Source organism: Zootoca vivipara, chromosome 17 (genome assembly GCF_963506605.1).
Source record: "Zootoca vivipara chromosome 17, rZooViv1.1, whole genome shotgun sequence".
Classification (NCBI taxonomy): domain Eukaryota; kingdom Metazoa; phylum Chordata; class Lepidosauria; order Squamata; family Lacertidae; genus Zootoca; species Zootoca vivipara.
Genome location: NC_083292.1, coordinates 4,596,599 through 4,620,256, shown reverse-complemented (window position 1 = coordinate 4,620,256; position 23,658 = coordinate 4,596,599). Strand labels below are relative to the sequence as shown.

The 23,658-nt window shown below is 43.9% G+C and overlaps 1 protein-coding gene across 3 annotated transcripts in view; it reads left to right on the top strand.

Moving 5' to 3' along the window:
• Positions 1-23,658, top strand: part of IFT81 (intraflagellar transport 81) — a 73,410-nt gene that overhangs the window by 32,863 nt on the left and 16,889 nt on the right. For all 3 annotated transcript variants that reach the window (XR_004691461.2, XR_004691462.2, XM_035098556.2), the window contains exons 11-18: positions 1,479-1,625; positions 10,590-10,739; positions 12,347-12,475; positions 12,772-12,861; positions 15,322-15,408; positions 15,757-15,828; positions 15,928-16,013; positions 22,066-22,111. Coding sequence is in view for 1 of the 3 variants with exons in the window: in XM_035098556.2 (XP_034954447.1) it covers positions 1,479-1,625; positions 10,590-10,739; positions 12,347-12,475; positions 12,772-12,861; positions 15,322-15,408; positions 15,757-15,828; positions 15,928-16,013; positions 22,066-22,111 (807 nt within the window). In the remaining 2 variants the exon portion in view is untranslated. The remainder of the gene's footprint in view (positions 1-1,478; positions 1,626-10,589; positions 10,740-12,346; positions 12,476-12,771; positions 12,862-15,321; positions 15,409-15,756; positions 15,829-15,927; positions 16,014-22,065; positions 22,112-23,658) is intronic.

The following is a 23,658-nucleotide window of genomic DNA, read 5'->3' as shown; positions in this document are numbered from 1 at the left end:
ATGCTTGTGAAACATGGACCACTTATAAACGCCATCTCCAACTCCTCGAAAGATTCCATCAACTGTGTCCCCGAAAAATTTTACACATCACTTGGGAAGACAGGCGAACTAATATCGGTGTACTGGAAGAAGCAAAGATCACCAGTGTTGAAGCAATGGTTCTTCAACATCAACTTCGTTGGACTGGTCTTGTTGTGCGGATGCCTGATGATCGTCTTCCAAAGCAACTACTCTATTCCGAACTTACAAATGGAAAGCGGAATGCTGGTGGTCAACAAAAGAGGTTTAAAGACTGTCTCAGGGCAAATCTTAAAAAATGTAGCATAAACACCGACAACTGGGAAACACTGGCCTGTGAGCGCTCCAGTTGGAGAACAGCCTTTACCAAAGGTGTCATGGGCTTTGAAGACACTCGATCTCAGGACGCAAGGGAGAAACGTGCTAAGAGGAAGGCACGCTTGGCAAATCCACACCGTGATCAACTCCCGCCCAGAAACCAATGTCCCCACTGTGGAAGGATGTGCAGATCCAGAATTGGCCTCCACAGTCACTTACGGACTCATTGTTAAAATCGTGTTTATGGAAGACAATCTTTCTTGGCTACGAATGATCGCCAAAGAAGAAGAAGAAGAAAGAAGAAGAATATGATTCCGATTTAAAATGTGACTGTTTTCAATGTCTTAAGCAACATTTGTTTCTATTTTAGAAGTCTTATCAAATATGCCTTGTAACATGAATACAGACTTTTTATTGATGTTTCATGGGTCTGTTCTGCCTTAATCTGTGTCCTGTGTATTTCTGTAGCTTCTGGAAGGGCTACGCTATGAAAATCCACATTAAGACACTGGTGAAATAACTACAGGATCTTTCTCTTCATTGCTACAGTTTTAAATCTTTAATTTTTGAAAATGCACTTAAGGAAATCATCAGATGTGGCTGCCAAAGTAGAATGCTTGGGCAATGGTAATCTGATTTTTAACTGCAGCATAGAAGCCACAGAACATGGCTGAGGGTATATAATGCAGCCACCTTGCAAAAGCTAAGCAGGTCTGGGTCTGATTAGTGCCTGGATGGGAGACTCCTTGGACTCCTAGGTATGCCTCTCGGAATTCTGTGATGGCAGAAATAAAGTTTTTTTAATAAATAAATAAATAAATTAAAGTGGCACAGTTGCCACTTACCCATACCCGTGTTGAGGAAGAATTATGTCTTAAGTCGCAAGGCAGCAAAGTCCTTTTACAGGAAGGGGAAAAAATCAGTTTTCCTTCTTTCAAGATCATTATGTGTCTGAAGTACTAGTGCAGCTACATGAAGGTAAAGCAGACTTTGTTCTAATCCAAGGATTTAGTTTTCAAGTCTGTATTGTATGTTGGCATCTCATGTTTTGAACATTTCCACTCTGCCCATTGTGCTGCCCTACCTAGAATGTTTCAACTTGCCATGTGCTGCATTTATGATTGATAAACATGACCCAACAGGCCTCCATCATTTCCCGGAAGAAGGCAGCCAAGGCCGAAGAGCTTCAGGCTGCCAAGGAAGAGCTGTCCAACCTAGAGAAGCAAATGTTGCAGAAGTCAAGCCAAGCCCGGGAACTGAATGGCGCCGAGGTCTTGAAAGGGGATGAGGTATGTGCAGGGTCAGGGTGAGTGAGGAGAGAAAATATGAAAGCTTGCACGTGAATCTTGAGCTTATTGTACATACACCCTCCATTCCAGCAGTTACTGCATGGGCAGCCAGTGTGGTTGAATAGGCTGCTCTGAGAAAGCCTCTCAGATCAAAAATGATTTGTCACACTGCCTCGGCAGCTGATTTTAGAGAATTGTAAACCAAAAGCCCCCATCTGCATCCGTCTTGTCATGCTTTTGTGTCTTGGCCTCCGTGTTTAACTGTTGCAGTGGATCCCATTAACTCCCAAGGACAACTGACTAGCACACACCATTTTGGCTTTGTCATTCTTACATTTCAGGTTTGAGAGACCGTGGGAGGAAAGGGTAAGGAGAAGGTTGGGAGAGGTTAAGAAGCAAGACTTTGAGGCGGACAGTTCAAGGAAGAAGAAGCAGTCACGGTAGCTCTTGGTGAATGCAAATAACTTAAGCATAGAGTTTTGGCCCTTCCCCTGCTGCATTATCTTCTCTGAAGTAAAGGGCACTATTCCCCATACCAAATATGGCTTTAGCAGCCAGTCTTTGCAACCTAAGACAGCTAGATGACAAACCTTTGAGATAAGAGTCTTGAAAGGAAAATGACATTCTGGTTTCAACACCTAATCCTGTTGCAAGTCCACTATTTCCTATTACCATAAACCCAAGTCTGTTTTTTTTTTTAAAAAAAATCCTCCTAGGTAGTATATTAACTTCAGCTTCACACTTACCGTAACCTTTGTTTTAGTCCAATTTGAAAGCAGACAATCATAACATTCCTGCTATGTAAAGCAGTGATTAATTACTCAGCAGCAGAGTGTTGCAAGAGAGAGAGGGAGAACCACCAACGCTTTGTCTTATCTGCTGTTAGTTCAGTGTATTGTAAAGTACATAAAAAAATGTTCCACGTTGTCAGTGCACCTGACGGGAACAATCTGTAAAGTAGCTAAATTGTTAAGACCCACAACAACGGTGGAGCAGGAAATGGGCGAGCAAAGGAAGTTGAGCTCATGGCTGTGCTGCAATGTGGAGTAAGGCAAGGAGGGGGAAGAGCAGGCAGGCATGTTCAAATACCTTCTAACTTCCATCAGTTTGGACCTAGGAGGTTTTCTGCAAGAGCTTAAGAAGAACTCTGCTGGCTCAGACCAGAGGGCTGTCTTGTTCAGCATCTTGCTTCCAATGCTGGCCAATCAGATGCCTACAGCAGGCCCACGAGAAAGGCATGAAGGCAATAGGCGTCTCCCATTTTGCCTCCAGAAGCTGTTATGGAGGTTCCATAAAGCCACTGTTAGGCTCTCCTCCTCCATTAAGCTGTTGGTCCCCTTTTAAAGCCATCTAAGCTGCTACTAGCCATAAGTCATCACAACTTGTGGAAGTAAAATCCATAAATTAATTGTGGGTCTGTCTTGAATCTAACCAGTCAGTTTGATTGGATGACCCTGAGTTCTAGTAGCATGAGAAAGTGGCAGACACTCTTATCTGCACTCACTGTGTACAATTTCATAAACCTCTCATGGTTTCCCTGCCATTGTTTTTTCTAAATGAAAAAGAGGACCCCCCAGCAGCCTACCGTAGTTTCACGTTCACTGCCGTTTTGAGAAAATGCCACTGATGGGTTTGGCACATGTTTGGGTTTATTTTTGAATTAACATAATAAAACTTCATTTTGCACCTTCTCCATAGTTTTAAACCTCTAATGAAGTTTTAAGCACTCCAAGCACTTGATTACTGAAAAAAACATGAGTGAGTCTTGTTAAATTATAAATGGTGCTGAGCATGTGACTGGGGAGAACTAACACTGATTTTAACTAGCATAATGGATGCCCCCTTGCAGTGGTTTTGAGCTTCCCTGGCTGTCTGACCAGCTGCTATAGAGGACAGCATGTGCTAAACTGAACACCCTCTTGGTTTGAGGTGGTTGGGGGGTGTGATCCTGGGGTGGCCTTTATACCACTTGCTTCATAATTTCTGTGTCCCTAATACTTTGGATGTGGTGCTAGAGATCATAATTTATTGTTATTTGACCTGGTTTGCTATGTCTTTGCCCACCGCCGCCTAGGTTTGGGTTGCTGTATCCCCTTGTGGCCTGGCCCCCACTCACTCTGGCACTCAGATGAATTAATGCCTTCTCTGCCTGGACTCTCACATACCAGCAATCGTATCCTCAGCTGAGGTCTTAACACTTCATCCACAGAAAGGTCAACCCTGGCTTATGTTTTTACTTGCCTGCATGTTGCTTTCTCCTCTAACGATGCAGGGGAACACACAGCCCTCCAGTCCTATGAGGGCCGACGTTTGCACAGCTGGCTGGAACTGACAAGCTAACAGCAGGAGATAGCTGGTGTGTTTTTAGTAGAAACCAGAAGTCAGGGGGTAAAGTTGTCTGTTGCAAAGAGAAGAATATCATGAAAGAACCTGAGATGCTATTTCAGAAAAGCAAAAGAAACGCAGACAATGCTGGCATGCTTCTCCCTGCAGCTGTCAGATCCTGAAAATTAGAGAATCACATTCCAGCTCTTAGAAGGGTAGGTGGCTCAATTACAAGTGATCCTAGGTAAACTGGATATATTTTTAGCTCCCTTTCACAGCACATTGTACTCTTTTTAAAGCTGAACACAGGTTTGGGAGCCTAGATCCCCGCCCCGCCCCCGACTTCCTCAGCATGCTGGATGGAACAAAATCAAAGTGGCATTAATCTCACAGAAACTGCTTTGCTGTCAGATGAGCGCAGCAGGATGAGTGCCAAAGGATCCGGTCCAGTGGTCAGCAAGCTCTAGCCTAGTCCATTTCAGAGTTGGACACCAAGCAGACAGTCTGAAGTCAGTGGGATGAGGGGGTGGCCGTGGGCAGTCCTGGTGAGATTAGGGCCCTGACTCACTCTCGGTCAGAAGGAAAGCTGAAAGCACAGCAGGGGAGATGGACGGCTGGAAGGTCCAGATGGCAACAGAGAAGAGGGATTGGCAACTTGGGCAAGGTAGTTTTCACTTGGTGCAGGCTGATGACATGGACCGAATACTTGGAGATGCCAGAGATGCCACCTGCCTGCCTGCTGAAGCCTTGCCTCTCCTGTCTGATTAGTGGCCAGATAAGGCAGAAGAGATCATGAACCCCTTGCTGGGAAAGCCTGAAGTCCCCAATGTTTAGTCCGTGATTAGACATCTGTTGAAAATGTGCTCCTTGGACATCACTGAACTTAGTTATCCAGTCTCAAATCAGCTTTCAGGGGAGCAAGGTATATGGTGAAGGTCTAACTCCAAAGTGTTTTTGGATTATACCGATTCTCAGTCTGGTTTCAGACCCAGTTTCAGAGCTGAATAGCATCAGATGCTTGGTCAGAGTCCTGCCTTTCTGCCTTTTGGCTATTCAATCCCTTTTGCCTGTAACTGAGTTGCATAATTGTGCGGTGTGTGTGTGTGTGTGTGTGTGTGTGTGTGTGTGTGTGTGTGTGTGGAATGCTGCAAAAGCCTCTCAGCATTTGCCCTGGAGCAAAGGGATTGGGGAGTCTTTTGTGCCAAAGTGATTCAATGGGCAGAGCCACTGTTTGCTAGTCCTGCTTTGGGAGCTGTGGTGGAGATTACAGTGCCATCCTATATGCCTACTCAGAAGTAAGTCTCATTGCTTTGAATGGGGTTTACTCATTTAAGTGCATCAAAGGTGGACCTAGGCTCCCTTGCTCCCTTGGCAAGGAGCTGTATTGGTGCTCCCTGTCCCTTGTGCTCTTGCCAGAGGAGAATGTGCACGTCACCTGGCTACCTGGAGTGGCCTGGGGAGCGTGCGGACAGGCAGACGGACTCCTTGCCACTCGAAGCAAGAGTGGAGAGGCCTGATTTTTGCACCACCCTGGCCCTTCGCCCTTGGCAGCAGTTGGCCTAGCCAACCCGTAGGTTGGATTGCAGCCACAAACAGTCATCTGACATACAGCTACAGAAGCCAGAAACCTTTGAAGCAGGGCATTAACTCTGAGTGAAGCCAAACTTACGGTGTGGCTCAGGTGTAAAATGTGGCTTAGCACACATGAATGCTCTTGGAGCACTCACTTGAATGGATAAAGCATTCGTCTTGCTCATCTGCGCATTTCCACCAAGAAGTAAGAAGGCTTTTTCCAGTATGATTGAGTATATTGCAAAATAAATAGACTGGTCTGAATTACTAAAGATGCTGCTGCCCAGACCATGATTGACATTATACACACACATAACTATACTTTATCTCTCTGGGTTGTAATTTGTATTAAACAGTTTTTAATACCTTATTTTTAAGTTGTTGTAACCTACCCTCGTATTATAAGGTAAAGGACATGAAGAAAACAAATAAATTATAAATATAATTATTAATCATTATTAAATTTATATACAGTGGTACCTCGGGTTAAGAAGTTAATTTGTTCTGGAGGTCCGTTCTTAACCTGAAACTGTTCTTTACCTGAGGTACCACTTTAGCTAATAGGGCCTCCTGCTGCCGCTGCGCTGCCACGCGATTTCTGTTCTCATCCTGAAACAAAGTCCTTAACCCGAGGTACTATTTCTGGGTTAGCGGAGTCTGTAACTTGAAGCGCCTGTAACCTGAAGCGTCTGTAACCCGAGGTACCACTGTACTTCCCTTCATCCAAAGATTACAGGGTGGTTCACAACATAAAAACACAAAATGAGAACACAAAATGCATAATAAAATGACATTTGTCATCTCTGGTCCCTGCCTGGCCAAACAGGAGCCTTAGTCATGTGTGGCCCAGAAACAGTTTCCCTAATACTGATATTTTAAAATGGCCTCCATAGCTGCCAAGTTTTCCCTTTTCTCGTGAGGAAGCCTATTCAGCATAATGGAAAATCCCTTAAAAAAGGGATAACTTGGCAGCTATGATGGCCTCTCTGACAAGACGGCTGCAGGATATTTTTCTTCTTCAGTAGATCCAGAAGTCAGCTTCTCCACAAGCATTAGGTGGCAGTTGGGAAGCTGCTTATGCACCCCCAGACCCCACTGAAATGGGCGGGGTTTTCAGCTCCGTAAATGGGAATGAAAGTGGCTGTAATAAAGCATACCCCAAAATGGCTGTCCAAGATAAGATCTGTGATATCTTGCAAATGGCTGTTGAGAGCTTGTCACAACCAGAGATTTGCTTAGACTAAATGTTTTTAACTGGGATTGCATTGCATTAATTGGACTGTCAGGAAGATTGGCCATCTGCTCCATCATCCTCAATGTATATATTTTGCAAACATTTTTCTATGGCACCTTGCTGAGGCAGTTAAAGAGAGAGTCTCACACTATCTAATTAAGCATGTTCTCAGGAACCTACATTGACTTATGTATTTATTTTAAAAAAATGTTTTCCCTTTGTGTTTCCAGGCTTATTGATTCTTATGTTTTGCTCTCCTCCTTCCACACGGGTGGGCTGTCTTAGGGCAAGAGTGGGGAGTCTGTGGCTCTCATCACCCCAACCAGTATGGGAGTTGCAGGCCAGCAACATCTGGAGGGCCACAGGTTCCCTCCGCTCTTTAGACTCTGCAGTTTAGAGGGTGGGTTTCCTTTGGGGAAGGGTGTACTGTAAATAAATGAACCATCTTAATAAAAATTTAAAAAATCCTTGGAAGGATTTTTAATTTTTATTTTGACTGCGTCAGACCAACACGGCTAACCACCTGTAACCCATCTTAATAAACACCTTTTGCTTCTCCAGACACAGAACAGGGCAAGCAGCAGGAAACCACACAGGCAAGAACAGTTTAATGGCAGGAACCTCCAGCCTGCAAGCAAGCCAAGTGCAGCCCCCCATGCCTCTGTAGCTGACCCTTTCAGCCCCCTCCAGGCGGTGTCCCTCATCAGCCCTGCTATCTCTGCCTTCCACTCGCCAGGTTCTTTGCCAGGCTGGAATGTGCCTTTGAGCCCTTGCTTCCATAGAAGCAAAAATTGGGGGGGGGGAGTAAAGAAGCCACTGTGTGACTGGAAGGAAGCCTTCCCACTTTTGCTTCCAGCTCTGCCCACCCCTACTAGCATGTGGGGAGAGTTTCCTGCAGGAGAACTAAGCCCTCCAGGGTTTCCCCACCCTTGCTATGTCAATTGAGCAACCAAAACGCCAGGCCAGTTTAATGCCAAAGGATTTCCCAGAACAGATGTTAATTATTTTTATTTTAGGAGTGATGGGAGCACTTCCATCTTAGCAGTTCACTTGCACAAGAATTGATCCTGCACTTGTTCAGGTAAAAATAGAAGGATTGAGGCAGCCAGCTCCTCCCTTTCTTTAGCAGCAAAGGACATGTCCTAAAGTGCACATCCTAGCAAAGGAAAAGAATGCTTAAAACAAAATGATTCTTTCATGGCAAGGGATTGAAGTTGTGAAAGGAGGTGGTCTTGTTTTGTGCTTAAAGGGCTACCGGTATTTGAATGTTCATGTTGCAGAAAGGAGGTTAACACCACCACCACCACCAGTGCTAAAAGCTGTCAGATGGAAGATAGTTTCGGGGTTGATGCCCTCAGTAGGTGCCTGTGATTGCCCCACAACAACACACAGTAATGAGAGAACAATCACACTTGAACATCTGCCTCCAATAACTTAGTGAATGTCAGAAGTACAAGTAGCAGGAAAGGTCCCTTCAAGATAGTTCCTCTTGTGGAGTTGAACTTCTTTGGTATTCAGTGAAACGCTTGCTGTGTGATGCTTTGTTTTGCAAAGCCCTCTTTTCTTTGCTATGTAAATAACATCTCTGTTCTCACTGCAATTTTGCTTTGTCATGACTTCCCTGTACTTTTATAATCCTCTTTCCTGAGAAGACAGCATGATAGATGCTTGTTTTATATAATGGTTTCAGTTGTGAGCAGCTGTGGCAGGTTTAGACCTACACTTCACCAAAATGCCAAGCAGTCCGGCTGCAGGGCAGACTTTGTAATATTGTACTTGCTTAATTCAACCATTTGGTTCAGCTGGTTGGAAGACCTTTAGGCATCACTTTCTCCTCTCTCTGTAAGCAGAATGGACTTGATCAGGCAGCACTTTCCCCGCTTCTCACAATCTGTCAGCACAGTATTCCTTTCCCTTCGAAAGTTGTCCCTACGACATTCCTAGGATGTGCAGTGCTGAGGAAGCGGTCTCAGTCTGAGCATGCTCAGAAGCAGTTTGGATCTCCAGGGAAGAAGGTGGTCCACAGTGGTGGCTGAGAACCCTTGGAGTGCTGGGGTGGAAGGCAGGAGGCCAATAGTGGGTGGAGGCAGAGCCAAGGCCAGCTCCTGCATCCCTGTTGAGTTCCTCAAGGGCAAAAGACTGTGGAATTCTCAGCCAGCGCCACCCCCTGGACTGGTTGTAAGTAAGAAGGCAATTAGGTGGGGACTGGCCCAACCCCCTCAATGTAGGAATCTGTTGCCCAACGGGGACTTGAACCAATAACCCTGAGGTTAAGAGTCACATGCTCTACCCACTTAGTTATCCCAGCATTTACTTTTAGTGTATTTTATAGTATCAAATGTTTCTTTTTAAAAAAGCAAAACTTCATGCAAAAGTAATTAGGTGTGTGGAAAAACTGGATTCAGTGACCTGTGTAAATTATGCGATTGTTGCATTATGTGTCCTTTGTTTACATTGTTATTTCTGCTTTTGCCAATCCGTGTGGGGCGACTCCTGCCCAAAGCACTGGAAACTTAACAGAGCTCCTGCCTGGCTTTGAAGCTTTCATCAAGGCTTTGGCTGCACACTATCAAACTTGTCACTGTACATGTATATATGCAAGAGAGTTGCTTTTTTTATATAAAAAAAAAGGAAAGCTGAGGTTATCAGGATGCTGAATTCTGCAGGCAAGATCAGATTTGACAGGGCAATCAACATCCGTCTGACTTTCATAGGTAAACAACCTGGTGACTCACCTATGAGAATTCAGAATCCCCTCAGGCAGGGAAACTTTTGTTAAATGGAAGTGAGTTGGTTCCTTTCTTCTTTTCTTTTAAGACCACCGAAGTGCTGCAGATGTCATTTTAGGTATGCGTGTGCAAGCAACTTATTACCAAGGTTATCACCGCTAGGTGGGCAATATACAGTATATTCCTGTGTATAAGACTACTTTTTAACCCAGGAAAATCTTCTCAAAAGTCAGGGGTCGTCTTATACGCTGGGTCATATTTCTTATACAGTGAGTATATCCCAAACTCTATATTTTAACTGGAAAAGTTGGTGGTCGTCTTATACACCCAGTCGTCTTATACGCCGGAATATACGGTAGGTTTCTCTCTTTCAAATGCTGCTGCTGGAGGGGCCTTTAATTCCCTTAAGCAAAAAACAAACATCTGCTAGGGAGATTCCTTTGCAAGCCCCATTGAAATGAGCAGAGCTTCCACAGCAGCTGTGTTTTGGGGATCCACACCCTGCCAAAACCTGAAATGATCATGCTGCACTTGCTTTCTTGTGTGACTTCTGTGACCTTGTCCTGAGCCCTGGCACAGCAGAAAAGACTGTTCTAGCATAGCCTGGTCTGCGTTGAACACACACTGAGCAATAGGTGGGTTTGTTCTTTCACTAAGAATGTCCACAGTATTTGGCTTTAAAAATAGTTGTGGGAGCACAGCAAGGTAGACAAAGCATCACCACCCTGCACAGGATGGCAGGTGATCTGGGCTGGTTTCAGGATGGGCTCTTTGCCTGCAACACTATTTATAGAACATACACTTACTCTGGGGTTCTCAGACTGCCAATGATGGCAACCTTTAAGCATTTGTTATTTAAAAGCAACACAATTTTTTACACTTAGAAAGGTTACCTATATTACAGATTTTTTTAAAAAAAAAGAAATGTAGTTTCCTTTTTTTTAAAAAAAAGGTTGTTTTGGTATTGGTATGTACAGGATTCCTGAGGGAGATACATACTTAATAGAGAGGAAGGCCACCCCAAAACATTTTGATGGGGTGTAACAGTGCATGCTAAATCTAACTTCCTCATATTTCAAAGGTCCCTGTTCTCTCTCATTTCAGTTTAAGCGGTATGTCAATAAGCTTCGGAGCAAAAATACGCTTTACAAAAAGAAGCGCCTGGATATAGCAGAAATTACAGCTGAGTATGGCATCCTGCAGAGAACAGAGGAGCTCCTAAAACAACGCCATGAAGATATCCAGCAGCAGCTGGTAATGGGCCATTCTATATTCCTGTCCATGCTGTGAAATGCAGGTAGCCAGGATGAATCTTCTACCTTCAAGCTCTTCCTGCAAAGCCAAGCAGGCCAAGCCTGGGGTTGTTCCAGCACCGCCAGGGCACTAAGTGCTTTACACAATGCAGGGGGAGAGCTGCTTGCACCAAGGAACCTACAGTCAAAAATGCAGCATGGGAAGGGTGGAGATAGGAGGAAAAGATTCAACTGTGTCAGTTACATGTGTTCAGGCTTCACAGGAAGGGTGGATTTTGAAGAAGGATTTGAAGGACGTTAGAGAGGCGGCATCCAAAGCGTTTTGGGAGGCAGTTCCAAGCGCGCAGAGCAGCAAAGGAGAAAGGGGGAGAGGGAGGGAGCACCCAAACAGTTGAGTTATGTGATTTCATGATCAGAGTGACATTTACACTTGTGTTGTAAACAATGTTGAGTGAAGCCTTTGGTTTAGGTTCAGTATTTTAGGATTGGCTTTGAGACAGTTCTGATGACACGAGCTAGTCTTTATTGTATGTTAAAAGAAGTTAGGTACATGGTATCTCAGTTCTAGCATGTTGTTATTCAAAAGCTGAAATTTTGCCTTGCTTTTAAAAAAGTGAAGTAGCTTCCTCATGCACATTGACCTAGTGTACACGTAGCACTAAGCTTTGGGAACCCACACATTCCCTCTTTTGCCCTAAGCCGCAGTTTGGTTTAGTTTTAGACACAAACTGGGCCACTGAAGACAGTGAAGATACAATCATTACAGGAACACTCAGTGCCCAAGTGCCCTTCTCCCAGCCCACTTCCATGGCATCATGTCTTTCTTCTGTCACTTGCTTTGTAAGAAAATTGCTTTGGTGTAGAGATGGGCCCTTTTCCTAAAGCTACTCATATTTTTATCAGTTATAAGAAAAGCTGTGGCAAAATATGGAAACCCATGTAACCAAGTGTGCAATTTTGTTTTCTTCCCCGCTCAGTAAAACATTTTATTGCTTCTGAAACAAAGCAGAACAGGCTGCAAGTGAGGCTGTAAGATGATAATAAGTGCTGTCCCTCATTTCTTGATCAAACATTATTAATCTCTGTTTGGAAGGCATGCCTTGGTAAATAAATAACAGCGGCACACTCAGAATTATTTCATCCTCCACAAATTAAAGTAATGGATGATTGCAAATGCAGCTGGTTTTTTAGAAGTTCCTCTAGGTGATTTGTGCAAAGATGCCCTTTAAAGAGAGATGTCTTGCCACAACAGCTGACCCGTTCTTATTGATTTTCATATAGTTTAGTCAACATTTTTATACCTACCGCCCACTAATGCATCTTTCTTGGTGGTAAAATTTCCTTACCGCCCACCAGGGCTCGATGGAAGGAGGATTCAACTTGTGCCGTAGAACCCCCTACCGCCCACCTAGAATCCTGAAACGCCCACTAGTGTGCGGTAGGGACCAGGTTGACAACACCTGGTTTAGTTAATCAAAAAACAAACTAGGCAGTCTTAAACTTTTCATAGGGCTTTCTTACTATTTATTGGTTGCAATTCAGAATCTGTTTGCTTGTCGGCTATCAGAACATATACTCAGAAATGTCTTTCATTTTCTATGCTAACAGCAAGCAATTGAAGACAAGAAGGGTATCTCTGGATACAGCTATACACAGGAGGAGCTAGAGAGAGTGTCAGCCGTGAAGAGCGAAATGGATGAAATGAAGGGTCGGACTCTGGATAACATGTCTGAAATGGTGATTTTCCTCCCCTGTATTTAAAGGCTCTGTTGGAAGGAAGGGTGTTGTCTGTTTGAATCTTACCACCACCCTGCAAGATCTACTTTGGCAGACCAGCGTGGCTGTGGGTGTACTGGTGTGCCAACACTGTTTGTGCTGGGTATATGGCCAGTCTCCATTTATCACATCTTACTTGATCTTTCCCTCGCCATTTGTCTTTCTAATCTTCCTTTGCCTCCCCCCAATGCTTCCAGCTTTCTTGCTATGCTGTTAATAACATATTCATGTGTTGTGTTTCCCTCCCATAAAACCAGGTGAAAAAACTGAATGCTATGGTGGCTGATAAGAAGTCAAGCCTTGCTCCGATTATCAAAGATTTAAGGCAGTTGCGACAGAAGTGTCAGGTGAGTGAAAGAGACTTGAATTTATTTGTTTCTTTGTTTTTGTTTTTGTTTGTTTGAACAAATGGTTTGGACTGATTACAGTGGTACCTAAGGTTGCGAACAGGATCCGTTCCGGAGGCCCGTTCGCAACCTGAAAAAGCCACATCCTGAAGTGCTGCATCTGCGCACATGCACGACACAGTTTGGCGCTTCTGCACATGCGCAAAGCGCGATTTAGCGCTTCTGCACATGCACACAGGTTACAGACGCGCCAAACCTGGAAGTAACCTGTTCCGGGACTTCCGGGTTCGGCGCGTCCATAACCCGAAAAGACGCAACCTGCAGCGGACGCAACAGGAGGTATGACTGTACAGTGCAACAAGATTTCTCCCAACGCCTCTCCTGCAGTTCTGCCTGTATGGCAGTAAGAGGCTCAGAGCCTCCCCCTAAGTAATGCTCCACGCTATCTATGGCTAGATGCCTCTATCGTATAGGCCAAAATGTACATTTGGGGGAGATGATCAACTGCATCTGGTGTTTTCAGCTATTTTAAAGTGTTTCTTCAAGTGTAAACTTCATTGGAAGAAATAATAGTCGAGTGAATGTTAGTATTTACTTTAAAAAAAAAACTATATTCCACTCCTACATTGGACTCCCATGAATCCACCATCTAGTGCGTTCACTGTGTGCTTGTTTGCTGGGTCTGTTAGTGTTTTTCTCAAACTCAAGACAGCGTATATGTGTCAGATACAAACCTGTGTGGCTTTAAGACATTGCTAAATTCAAGACAGGGTTGGAATGGGGAGCACTGCTATGAAGCTCTGGCTGAGATGAGGAAAACTGGTGCCCTAAGGAGCCTGGGATGGTCAGAGAAGACAGCTATTGAATATTTATCCAGAGGACCTGTGTAAAGTTTTGGTGCAATGGTTAACTTGTTAGCTGTCTGACGAGCGAACTATATGACAGGAGCTGCCTTGTTCTCGTGGCCTGGGCCCTGTCAGCAGCTGTGCTCCTGGATCTGATGGGGGGCAGAAAGAGAGCTTCCGGGGGGAGGGGGGAGCAAGGCAGGTAGAACTGCTACTGACAGTGGCAAGGAGCTGCTGCTCTCTTGAAAGCCAATCTGAGAGTCTTTTTTGCTAAAGGGCAAAGGATAAAATGCCTTAAATAAGGGTGAAACCTCCATGTTCCGATGCATCGTACTCACCTGTCGGCCAGAGGAAGGGGGCGATGGTCACCTTCAGGCCATTCACATGAGCAGAACAATTAGGGCATGTTGAAATTTTCAACTTTTAAATTCCAAAAATGAGGGGTGCTAAAATGTTGTAACATGACATGGGAATTTGAAATGTATTTTGGATAAATTAATATAATTTAGTTTTTCTTGGTAAGAAAAGTAAGTGCATAGAAATCATTATAACTGATTGCCAAGTACTTGCAATTATTTTATATAATAATATTTTTGTTATTATTTATTGTTGTTGTTATTTAGCATTATCTGACATTTTCAGAAGGTAAAATTAAAATTCTTTGGTTTTCCAAAAGTAGTTTATGTACTTCTTCATCAAATGTAGACTTACCAAGCTAAATGTTGACCAATCACAAAAATAATGGCAGACCCAAAACATATTTTTAAGGTGCCTCACTGAATAAATTTGCAAAAAGTAGCTTTTACCTCCTAAAATGACGCCCCCACTCAGGTGGTCTGATGTAACCCAGCAAGACACTTCTTATATTTCTTAAAGTGGGGCAGGAGAAATTCCTGTGTCCCGCACCCTCACTTGAAATATGCTTCCCCAGCCTTAGTTATTTTATTATGTGGGTGAAGGCAAGCTTTGATTTTAAGCACAATTTGTAGAATCCCCCAGCCTTTCCCTGCCTGAGACTCTGGGGCTGTTTTGGACTATAAATCCCATCAGCTTCAGTGATGGGGGCCCATGATAGGGAAGGCTGGCCTACACCAGGGCCACTTGCTGCTTCACCAGTATAGGATGCCCTGCCATACTTTCTATCACAAGCTAGATTGTAGTTCACCTTTCACTAGAGTGCTCTGTTGCTACCAATGCCGATTATCTCATCGCATAAGTGAATATCTGTACAAACTGTTTGTACAGGAACACAATCCTTTTAAAATCATGTGAGCTTAATTTTAATGCAGCCGAGTCAAAATCTAGGCTCTGGAATGAACAAGTGGGAAACCTAATCCACCAAAGCATTAATGGCGCTGGGCAGTGATACATGTTTTTAAAGTTGGGGGGAAGGGGGCAGCTTGCAAGTTATGTGGTGGCTTACCCTATTTGATCTATCGGTCTGCGAAGCTGATGGCTTCCCCATGAGTGGTGTGCCTCAGATGCCTTTTTTGTTTATGTAAGGGCCTCTGTGTGCCAAGAGCTGAGGTTAGGCAGCAGGACTGACAAGAACATGATCTCCCCAGGTGCCACATGCTGTTAGAATTCATGTGCCCTTCTACCTTTCCCCCCGCAGGAATTGACCCAAGAATGCGGAGAGAGAAAAACCCAGTATGACAGCTGTGCAGCAGGCCTGGAGAGCAACCGTTCTGCACTGGAGCAGGTAGGAAGGCAGGCAGGACAGAGCTGCCCTTCCATATCTCATCAGCTTGGTTTTACATACGCTCAAGCTTACCCCACCTGGCCCACACAGGTGGGCAGGGGGCAGCATCCAGGCATTTGGCCTGTCATTCTGCCAGGTGCAGACATGTGACAAAACGGTTGGCTGCATCCACCCCTGGACCAGTTAAACTTAACAGCAATTATTTTGCTTTCTTTGGCTGAAGAGGAAGCAATTAAATCATCAGTGACAGTGGGCTGTTGGCAACAAGCACTCTTTCCTTGAAAATGGTCCTGATGTTGCAGGCTTTTTGTCATCATACGTGTTAAAAATGTGCTCCTCCTGCTTTAGGAGGTGAAGGCCCTTCATGAAGAGTGTATTCAGGAGGAAAGCCGCTATCATCACGTCAACTGCATGAAAAAGGTCGGTCTGAAAAAGGTTCTTTTGTAGTCAATTCAGTAAGATGATACTGTTTACATGCGAAGGATGGTTGGTGTCTTAAATTCAGGTATTTCTTTTTAGATCCTAGAAGTCAGCCTTCAGCGTGCCAAAGACGAGATGAAGATGTATGTTTCTTCAGATCTGCAGGAAAGAAGAAAGGCAATCAGGTATTTACTCATTTTCTTACCTTTATATCCTGCCTTCCTGCAACCTGGAACCCGAGGCATCACACATATGCTCCCCAGCAACATCCCAAGTACTGGTCAGTCCCAGACATGCTTAGGTTGGGCTCATTCGTGCCTTAAGACCATTCCCTGGAAACCAAGCCTTATGAGGAATGGTTGAGGGAGCTGGGCGTGCATAGCCTGGTAAAGAGGACACTGAGAGGAGATAGGAGAGCCATCTTCAAATACCTCAAAGGCTTGTCACAGTGGCGCCAGCTTGCCCCCACGACTGTGGGTGCCTGGGCCGCTAAGTGAGCACACCCACTGGCTCATCCACACTACATCAGATACATTGGTGTGCTGACATCACTCACGCACATAGTGGCAGCCTTATGCTGTAGTGCGCACCTGCTCCCACAGCATGCATACGCCCCCCACACACTTTGTGGGTGCCCTGCCCCCCATTTAAAATGTTGTGGGGGCTAGGGCACTCATGGCCCCCGGGAGTTGGCATGCCTCGGCTGCCACATGGAAGAGGGAACCAGCTTGTTTTCTGTTGCTCCAGAGGGCAGGACCCAAACCAATGGATTTCAATGGCAAGAAAGGTTATTAAGACTCAGCAAGAGGAAGAACTTTCAGACAGTAAGAGCTGTTCAACAGGGGGAATGAACTCCTTTGGGAGGTGGTGGACTCCCCTTCCTTGGAGGTTTTTAAGCAGAGGTTGGGTGGCCATCTGTCACGGATGCTTCAGCCAAGATCCCTGCATTGCAGGGGATTGGACTAGATGACCCTTGGGTCATCTTCCAACTATGCAATTCTATGATTCTATGATTCACTTGGGACTATGATTTAATTCCAAACAATTTTTCAGAAATGGAGGTGTAATTAGCCTTGAACTAGAAGAAACTGACCATGTTAAGTTTTTGTGGAATTCTCTGTTCCCTCTGATTAACAGTCTCGGCAGTGACACTTCTTGTTTTTTTTTTAATTTTTTATTGAAAAACAATCAAATCATACAAATCATACATAAACAATAATCAAAATAAGTTACAATCAAATAAACCCAAATAAACCTAAATAATAATAATAATAGGAAAAAAGAAAACCCTGATTGCCCTTCACCCCCAATGTTTTCCCCCCTCCCCCCCTCAGACTTCCCTCCGCTGTTTCCTCGACTTTTGTTTCCAATTTTACTTCAGTTCTGCAGGTATAATTAATTACTTATTCCTCTGTATATATTCTTTGCATGCATTCTGTTTTTATATATTTTCCTATCCTCCTATCTTCCTTGTCTCCACTTTTTATCTTTTTTTTTAAACTTCATACCTTTTTATTCTAAGCATGAGAGCATATCCTCTCTTACATAATATTTCTTTATGTATTCATCAAAACATTCCCACTCGCTTCTTAATTTTTGTTTCGACTGATTTCTCAAAGCTGCTGTCAATTTGGCCATTAATAAGTACTCGCTGAATTTACTAATCCATTCCTCTTTTGTAGGTATTTTGTAGGTATTTGTAGGTGACCCAGGTGGCACTGTGGGCTAAACCACTGAGCCTAGGGCTTGCTGATCAGAAAGTCGGTGGTTCGAATCCCTGTGACGGGGTGAGCTCCCGTTGCTTGGTCCCAGCTCCTGCCAACCTAGCAGTTTGAAAGCACATCAAAATGCAAGTAGATAAATAGGAACCGCTACAGCGGGAAGGTAAACGGAGTTTCCATGTGCTGCTCTGGTTCGCCAGAAGTGGCTTTGTCATGCTGGCCACATGACCTAGAAGCTATACGCTGGCTCCCTTGACCAATAATGCGAGATGAGCGCGCAACCCCAGAGTCGGTCACGACTGGACCTAATGGTCAGGGGTCCCTTTACCTTTTTAAGTACTCGCTGAATTTACTAATCCATTCCTCTTTTGTAGGTATTTTAGATGTCTTCCAATATGTAGCGATTAAAATCCTGGCTGCTGTACACGCATATAAGCACACTTTCTTGATTTTTTTTTTAATCTCTTCATTTAATAATCCTAATAGATACATCTCTGGATTTTTCTTTATTGATTTTTTCATGATTTTCTTTAATTCTTCATGTATCATTGACCAAAACTTTTTTATTTCTTGGCATGTCCACCACATATGTATAAATGTGCCAGGTTCCTCCCTGCATCTCCAGCACAAATTGTTTTTTAATTTGTAAATTTTGGCCGTCTTAACTGGTGTTAGGTACCACCTGTGGTACATTTTAATAAAATTTTCTTTTATGTTATAGGATGCCGTGAATTTAATATCCTGACTCCATAATCTTTCCCATTGATCAATTTGAATTGTTTGGCCGAGATCTTTAGACCATTTAATCATTGATTCAGTTGTTTCTTCTTCAGTTAGATCCCACCCCAATAGGAGATTATATGTTCTAGAAAGTAATTTGTTATTGTTTTGGATCACTTCCTTTTCAAAAATTGAATTTTCTCTTGCAAACCCTATTTTTTTATCTGCTCTAAAACTGCTAATCAATTGTATATACAATAGACACTTCTTGTTTGCTGTGGCTCCATTTAGGTTTCTCTCCATTTAGGAAAACAGGACTGCACACACACAGAGACACAGACACACACACACACACACAGACACACACACACACACACAGAGAGAGAGAGAGAGAGAGAGAGAGAGAGAGAGAGAGAGAGCACTCTCATTGAAGAACAAAATACCGTTTATGTCGCCTGTTGATCTCATAAGTCTCCATTTATGGTGGTTAAATTGGGGAGCAGCCAGGAACAGATAACAAACCCCTTGCAAATATATGGAGAGTGTAATCCGTGTCAGTGGAGGAAAGAAGTTGAATGCTGAGCAAAGAAACAGTAGGAATAGTAAAGCTAAAGTGGAAATGAGAGGACAGTTGCAGTGGAAGTTAGTGAATGAACGTTGAGAGTGTTTCTCTGCTCAGTGGGTTTTGTTCTCAGTCTGTTTTCTGTAACCTACTTCTCAGACCTTGGTGTGCTATAGTGGCTATTTCACAAACTTTGTATGTACTGTATTTAGAATGCCAAGCTTATTGGGGCCACTGTGGATTGCCTGGTATCAAGGTGCTTACAGTGGTTAATGCAGAGAAGGAAGAGCACGTCAGAGGCTGGGTGTCCAGTGCTCATCCCATCCAGCCCTAAGAGGCCACCTAGTTTATGCTGGCGAGTCTTCTACCTGCCCAAGTCACTCACTTGTCTGTCCCCCATGCTGCAGACGGGAGCAGTTCTGGGAGCAGCAAGAGCTATGAAGAGGCACATCCTGATGCCCATCTGTCATGGAGGGGGGCGTGTTCCTCCATTTTCTAGGTGTCTTCTGTGTCTGCCTCCTGCACTTTTGGTTTTCTACCGTGAAAAAAACCAGTGAAAAAACCAGGAGAGTGCAAAATCTCTTGGAAATAAGCAGAGGCCTTGATAGGCAGAAATTCAATAAGTGCAGGATGGAAAGAGAAGGCAGATTTCTAGAAATCCTTTCAGGGCTGGATGTCTCTTCTTGCGAGCACTGGAATGTAAACTGAGCTCAAACAACCCATAAGCAGAACCTCAGTTTGCTAATGAACCAAAAATGCCCTGATTCTGATCCCCAGCCTCTGTTCCATGGAGTCAGGACCGAGGAATGTGAAAAGTTAATTTTGTTCTCTAAAAATAGTTTTAACTTTCAAAATTAAGTTGCATTCTTTCCAGACATCCATTATAAATAGCAAAAAACAAAACAAAACAAAAACAACCCTGACATTCAGAGGTATAGTTTTCTGGTCTGTTTTTTCTCCTTCCAAGTAAAAGCCAGTCTTGGGACTAAAGAGCAATTGGTGAACCTAAAGAGATGGGGAAGGATGTCAATAGATGTGCATTCTCTTGGGGGCAGTTGAGGTCGTCTTGGCCCTGGCACAAATTACAGCAGCTGCATGCAGGTTATGAGAAAGATGGATATCCCGGGCTGTGAGAGTAAACCTGTTCCAGGCGCAAATCCCATTTCCCCATAGGACATGCAATATATGGGGTGGGAATGTGCAAATGGCTGGCACAGGCCCTGGAGACAAGAGCAACTTCCCAATAGTCTTGGCGGGGGGGGGGACATGAGGAACCCTATCCTGCCTTCCCCAGTGGAAAGCTACAACACCCGCCTGAGAGGTTTTATAGTTCTTAAGATTCCCAGCCAGAAGAATTTTCTGTCCCAGGCTTCCAGTCCTTGGATCAGCCCCCTTTTGGTTAACTGTTAAACTGTCATTTTGCTCAAATGACAGAGCCAAGAGTTGCAATGATTTCAGTGGAGTCGAAGGATCATTATAGATTGCTGAAGTAGGAGGGCTCAAGTTTGTTGTTTTTCTATCATCCAGTGAATTCCTTTGGGGTTTTCAGCTTACCTTGATGATTCATAAATTTATAGAAGCTTATGTGTGAAACCAGTGTCCTTCAGGGCATAGTCTTGTAGGCTTTAAATGCAGAACACTCATCTCCTCCAAATCCCCCTTGGCCATATAGCTCTCTGCCAGGCTTCAGAAAATTCATTCCTAGTCAGTGTAATCTACCTTATAAGATGGTGACAAATAGAATATAATAGGTTTTTATCACTTTCATAGACCCTTGAAATAAGACAGGAAAGATATACACAAATATGTGTTTTAACAGTAAGAAAAACACATAATGAATAATCTACTCAAGAGTCCATTGGAATTGTGAATAAAAAGCCTCAGACCCTCACCTGCAACATGGGTATAATGATATGGAGCTGCCTTACAGGGCTGTTGTAAATTTGACTGGCACACAAAGTAAGTACTGCTTTGAACACTTTAAAAGTGCTGGGGTGTATGGGGTGTTAAGGGCGGGATAGTACCTCTGGTGGGGAACACATCATGCTCCTTCTGTATACGTGAAGGTGCGTCTCCACCCCCATCGTTCAGCCCGGACACTGAGATCAAGCGCCAAGGGCCTTCTGGAGGTTCCCTCATTGCGAGAAGTGAGGTTACAGGGAACCAGACAGAGGGCCTTCTCGGTAGTGGCACCCACCCTGTGGAACACCCTCCCAGCCATTTGTCAAGGCAATAAGCAACTATTTTACTTTTAAAAGACAACTGAAGGCGGCCCTGTTTAGGGAAGTTTTTAATGTTTGATGCTGTATTGTTTTCAATATTTGGTTGGAAGCTGCCCAGAGTGGCTGGGGAAACCCAGCCAGATGGGCGGGGTAGAAATAATAAATTATTATTATTATTATTATTATTATTATTATTATTATTATTATTATATTCTGGGGTAGTTTGTCCGCCATTGGTCCCCACCCTGCATTCAGCTCTCACCTTTGGCTCCTAGAAGCTGTCGGCACATGACAGTAGCCACAATTCCAGGAAATGGCTTCAACTGGCCAGCGGAAGCAGGTGAGGGTAACCAATGGCTCTCAAACCCTCGGTGAGTCAGGAACTTCCCCTGCATGTGAAGACAGGCTCCAGCAGATTCAGTGGATGAGGCCAATAGTGGGCCCAATGGCAGGGAGGCAGTTTATGCAGGTGCTGTTGAGGGAAATGAGGGGCAGATGGGGCTCAACAACATGGGAAGGTAGCTCATCTAGGAGAAGGAAAACTCTGATCCTAGACTTCCACTGCCTTGGAGCTATACACAACTGTGAGAAAGGCTTTGAGGGTAAACTCCAAGGGAAAATCCATACCTACTGCCTTGCGGGACATCTTTGGAAGAAGAAAGGGTTAAGGAGTAAACCCTACACAAATCTGGAGTGGAGTCCCTAAAACAGTTGGATGGTGCCTTCCAGCAACTCGTGCAGCCAAGCTGGTGCTGAACATATTGCTCTGCTTTCCTTTGGACCATATCAGTGGATCCAAGAGGGGGGGGTCTTGTCATCTGGGCAGCCCAGGACCTCCAGACACACTTCCCAGGCTTGCTACCCAGAGAGAAGCAGTCACAAGTTACTGATCTCTGCAGCCACAGCAGGTGCTGTGATTCTCCAGCATTTTGACTTCACATCCACAGATGCTTAGTAAATAATGTATATGTGTGTATGTATGTGTTTATTTTATCATCTTTATCATCTTTAGGGAACAATACACGCGGATGATCACGGAACAAGAAAACCTTGGAAAGGTAATAATAGGTTATTATTTTTAAAATATTCCCTTTCCATTTTAGAAAATGCTACATTTCATGCCTGCCGTTAGTTTATTCTGGTCCTTGTGCACAGCCTCAAAAAAAAAAACATTCTGTTGCAGCTCAGAGATATTGGCTTCTCAAAATAAAAGACAGAAACAATTCTAAAGTCAGTTTCCTATAGATAATGCTTAAGCTGCTTGACTATCTTTTACAAACAGCACATTCCCCAGGAACCCCAGGGATAAGATATTGTAATGCAGGCGACACTTTGCTAGATCCAACTTGAAGTGGTATATGCAGAAACTGGCTGAAGATGATACATTTCCCAGCTGTTGTCCTTGGTGTTTTTTATAGAAAATAACTGAAGTGCTTTTGAGATAGCTGCGTTGACTAAGACCCTTGCTGAGTTCTGTACATTTTTAATCGTCTTCTGTAAAGTTCAGAATTGCACAAATAATTCTTTTTTCTTAACTTCTTTAATGTTTCCCTTATAAATTCGGTTATGCAAGTGTTATACTTTTCAGGACAGAATTCCTTGTAAAGATTAATTCCATTTTTTCTTTATGTTCTAGAGTTATTTAGTCAGGTGGTGAGAGGGTCAGACTAGGACATGGGAGGCTTTAAGTCCCAACTCAGCCATGAAGCTCACTAGGATGACCAGCCACTGTCTTTCAGCCTAACCTCTACCTTGCAGGGTTGTTATGGGGATTAAAGGGGGGGGGGCGACCATGTGTGCCACCTAGAGCTCCTTGGAGAAAAAGGTGGGGTATAAATGAGGTTCTTGTTGTTGTTATTATTATTCATTCCAGATTACAAAGCAGACTACAGAGCAGAGACTAATATGTTTGTAGTCCTGATAACAGTTCATTTTTAATTGCCTTTTAACCCTGTCTTAGATCTTCTTTGCAGAATTGTCATCAAAAATTGTCTTCTATTATTTCAACATACATAAAACACACACACACAAAACATACACAAAACACTTAATCTATGTGGGGTTTTTTTAGTGCTAAGCATGGAGCTCAGATTTAGGGGATAGGCTGTAGCTCACAGGTTGAGCACTCTGCATAAGGCAGTTTCCTATATGCATGCTGAGTTCTGCCCCAACAGTGGCTGCCCCAGTCACTTCAGGACCTTGTAATGCCACACAGACAATGTAGCAGCAATTGAAGATTGATTGATTGATTGATACCCCACCCATCTGGCTGGCTTTCCCCAGATACTCCGGACAGCTTACAGTATATCTAAAAACACAATAAAGCATATATTAAAACATAATCAAACATTAAAAACTTCCCTAAATAGGGCTGCCTTCAAATGTCTTCTAAAAGTTGTGTAGTTGTTTATTTCCTTGACATCTGAAGGGAGGGTATTCCACAGGGAGGGTGTCACTACTGAGAAGGCAGTGAGGGAACCGCCAGAAGGCCCTCGGAGCTGGATCTCAGTTGAACAATGAGGGTGGAGATGCTCCTTCAGGTGTACTGGGTCGAGGCCAGGATCTCTTGTTCAGAGAAATAAATGTCTGTGAGGTAACTGTTGTA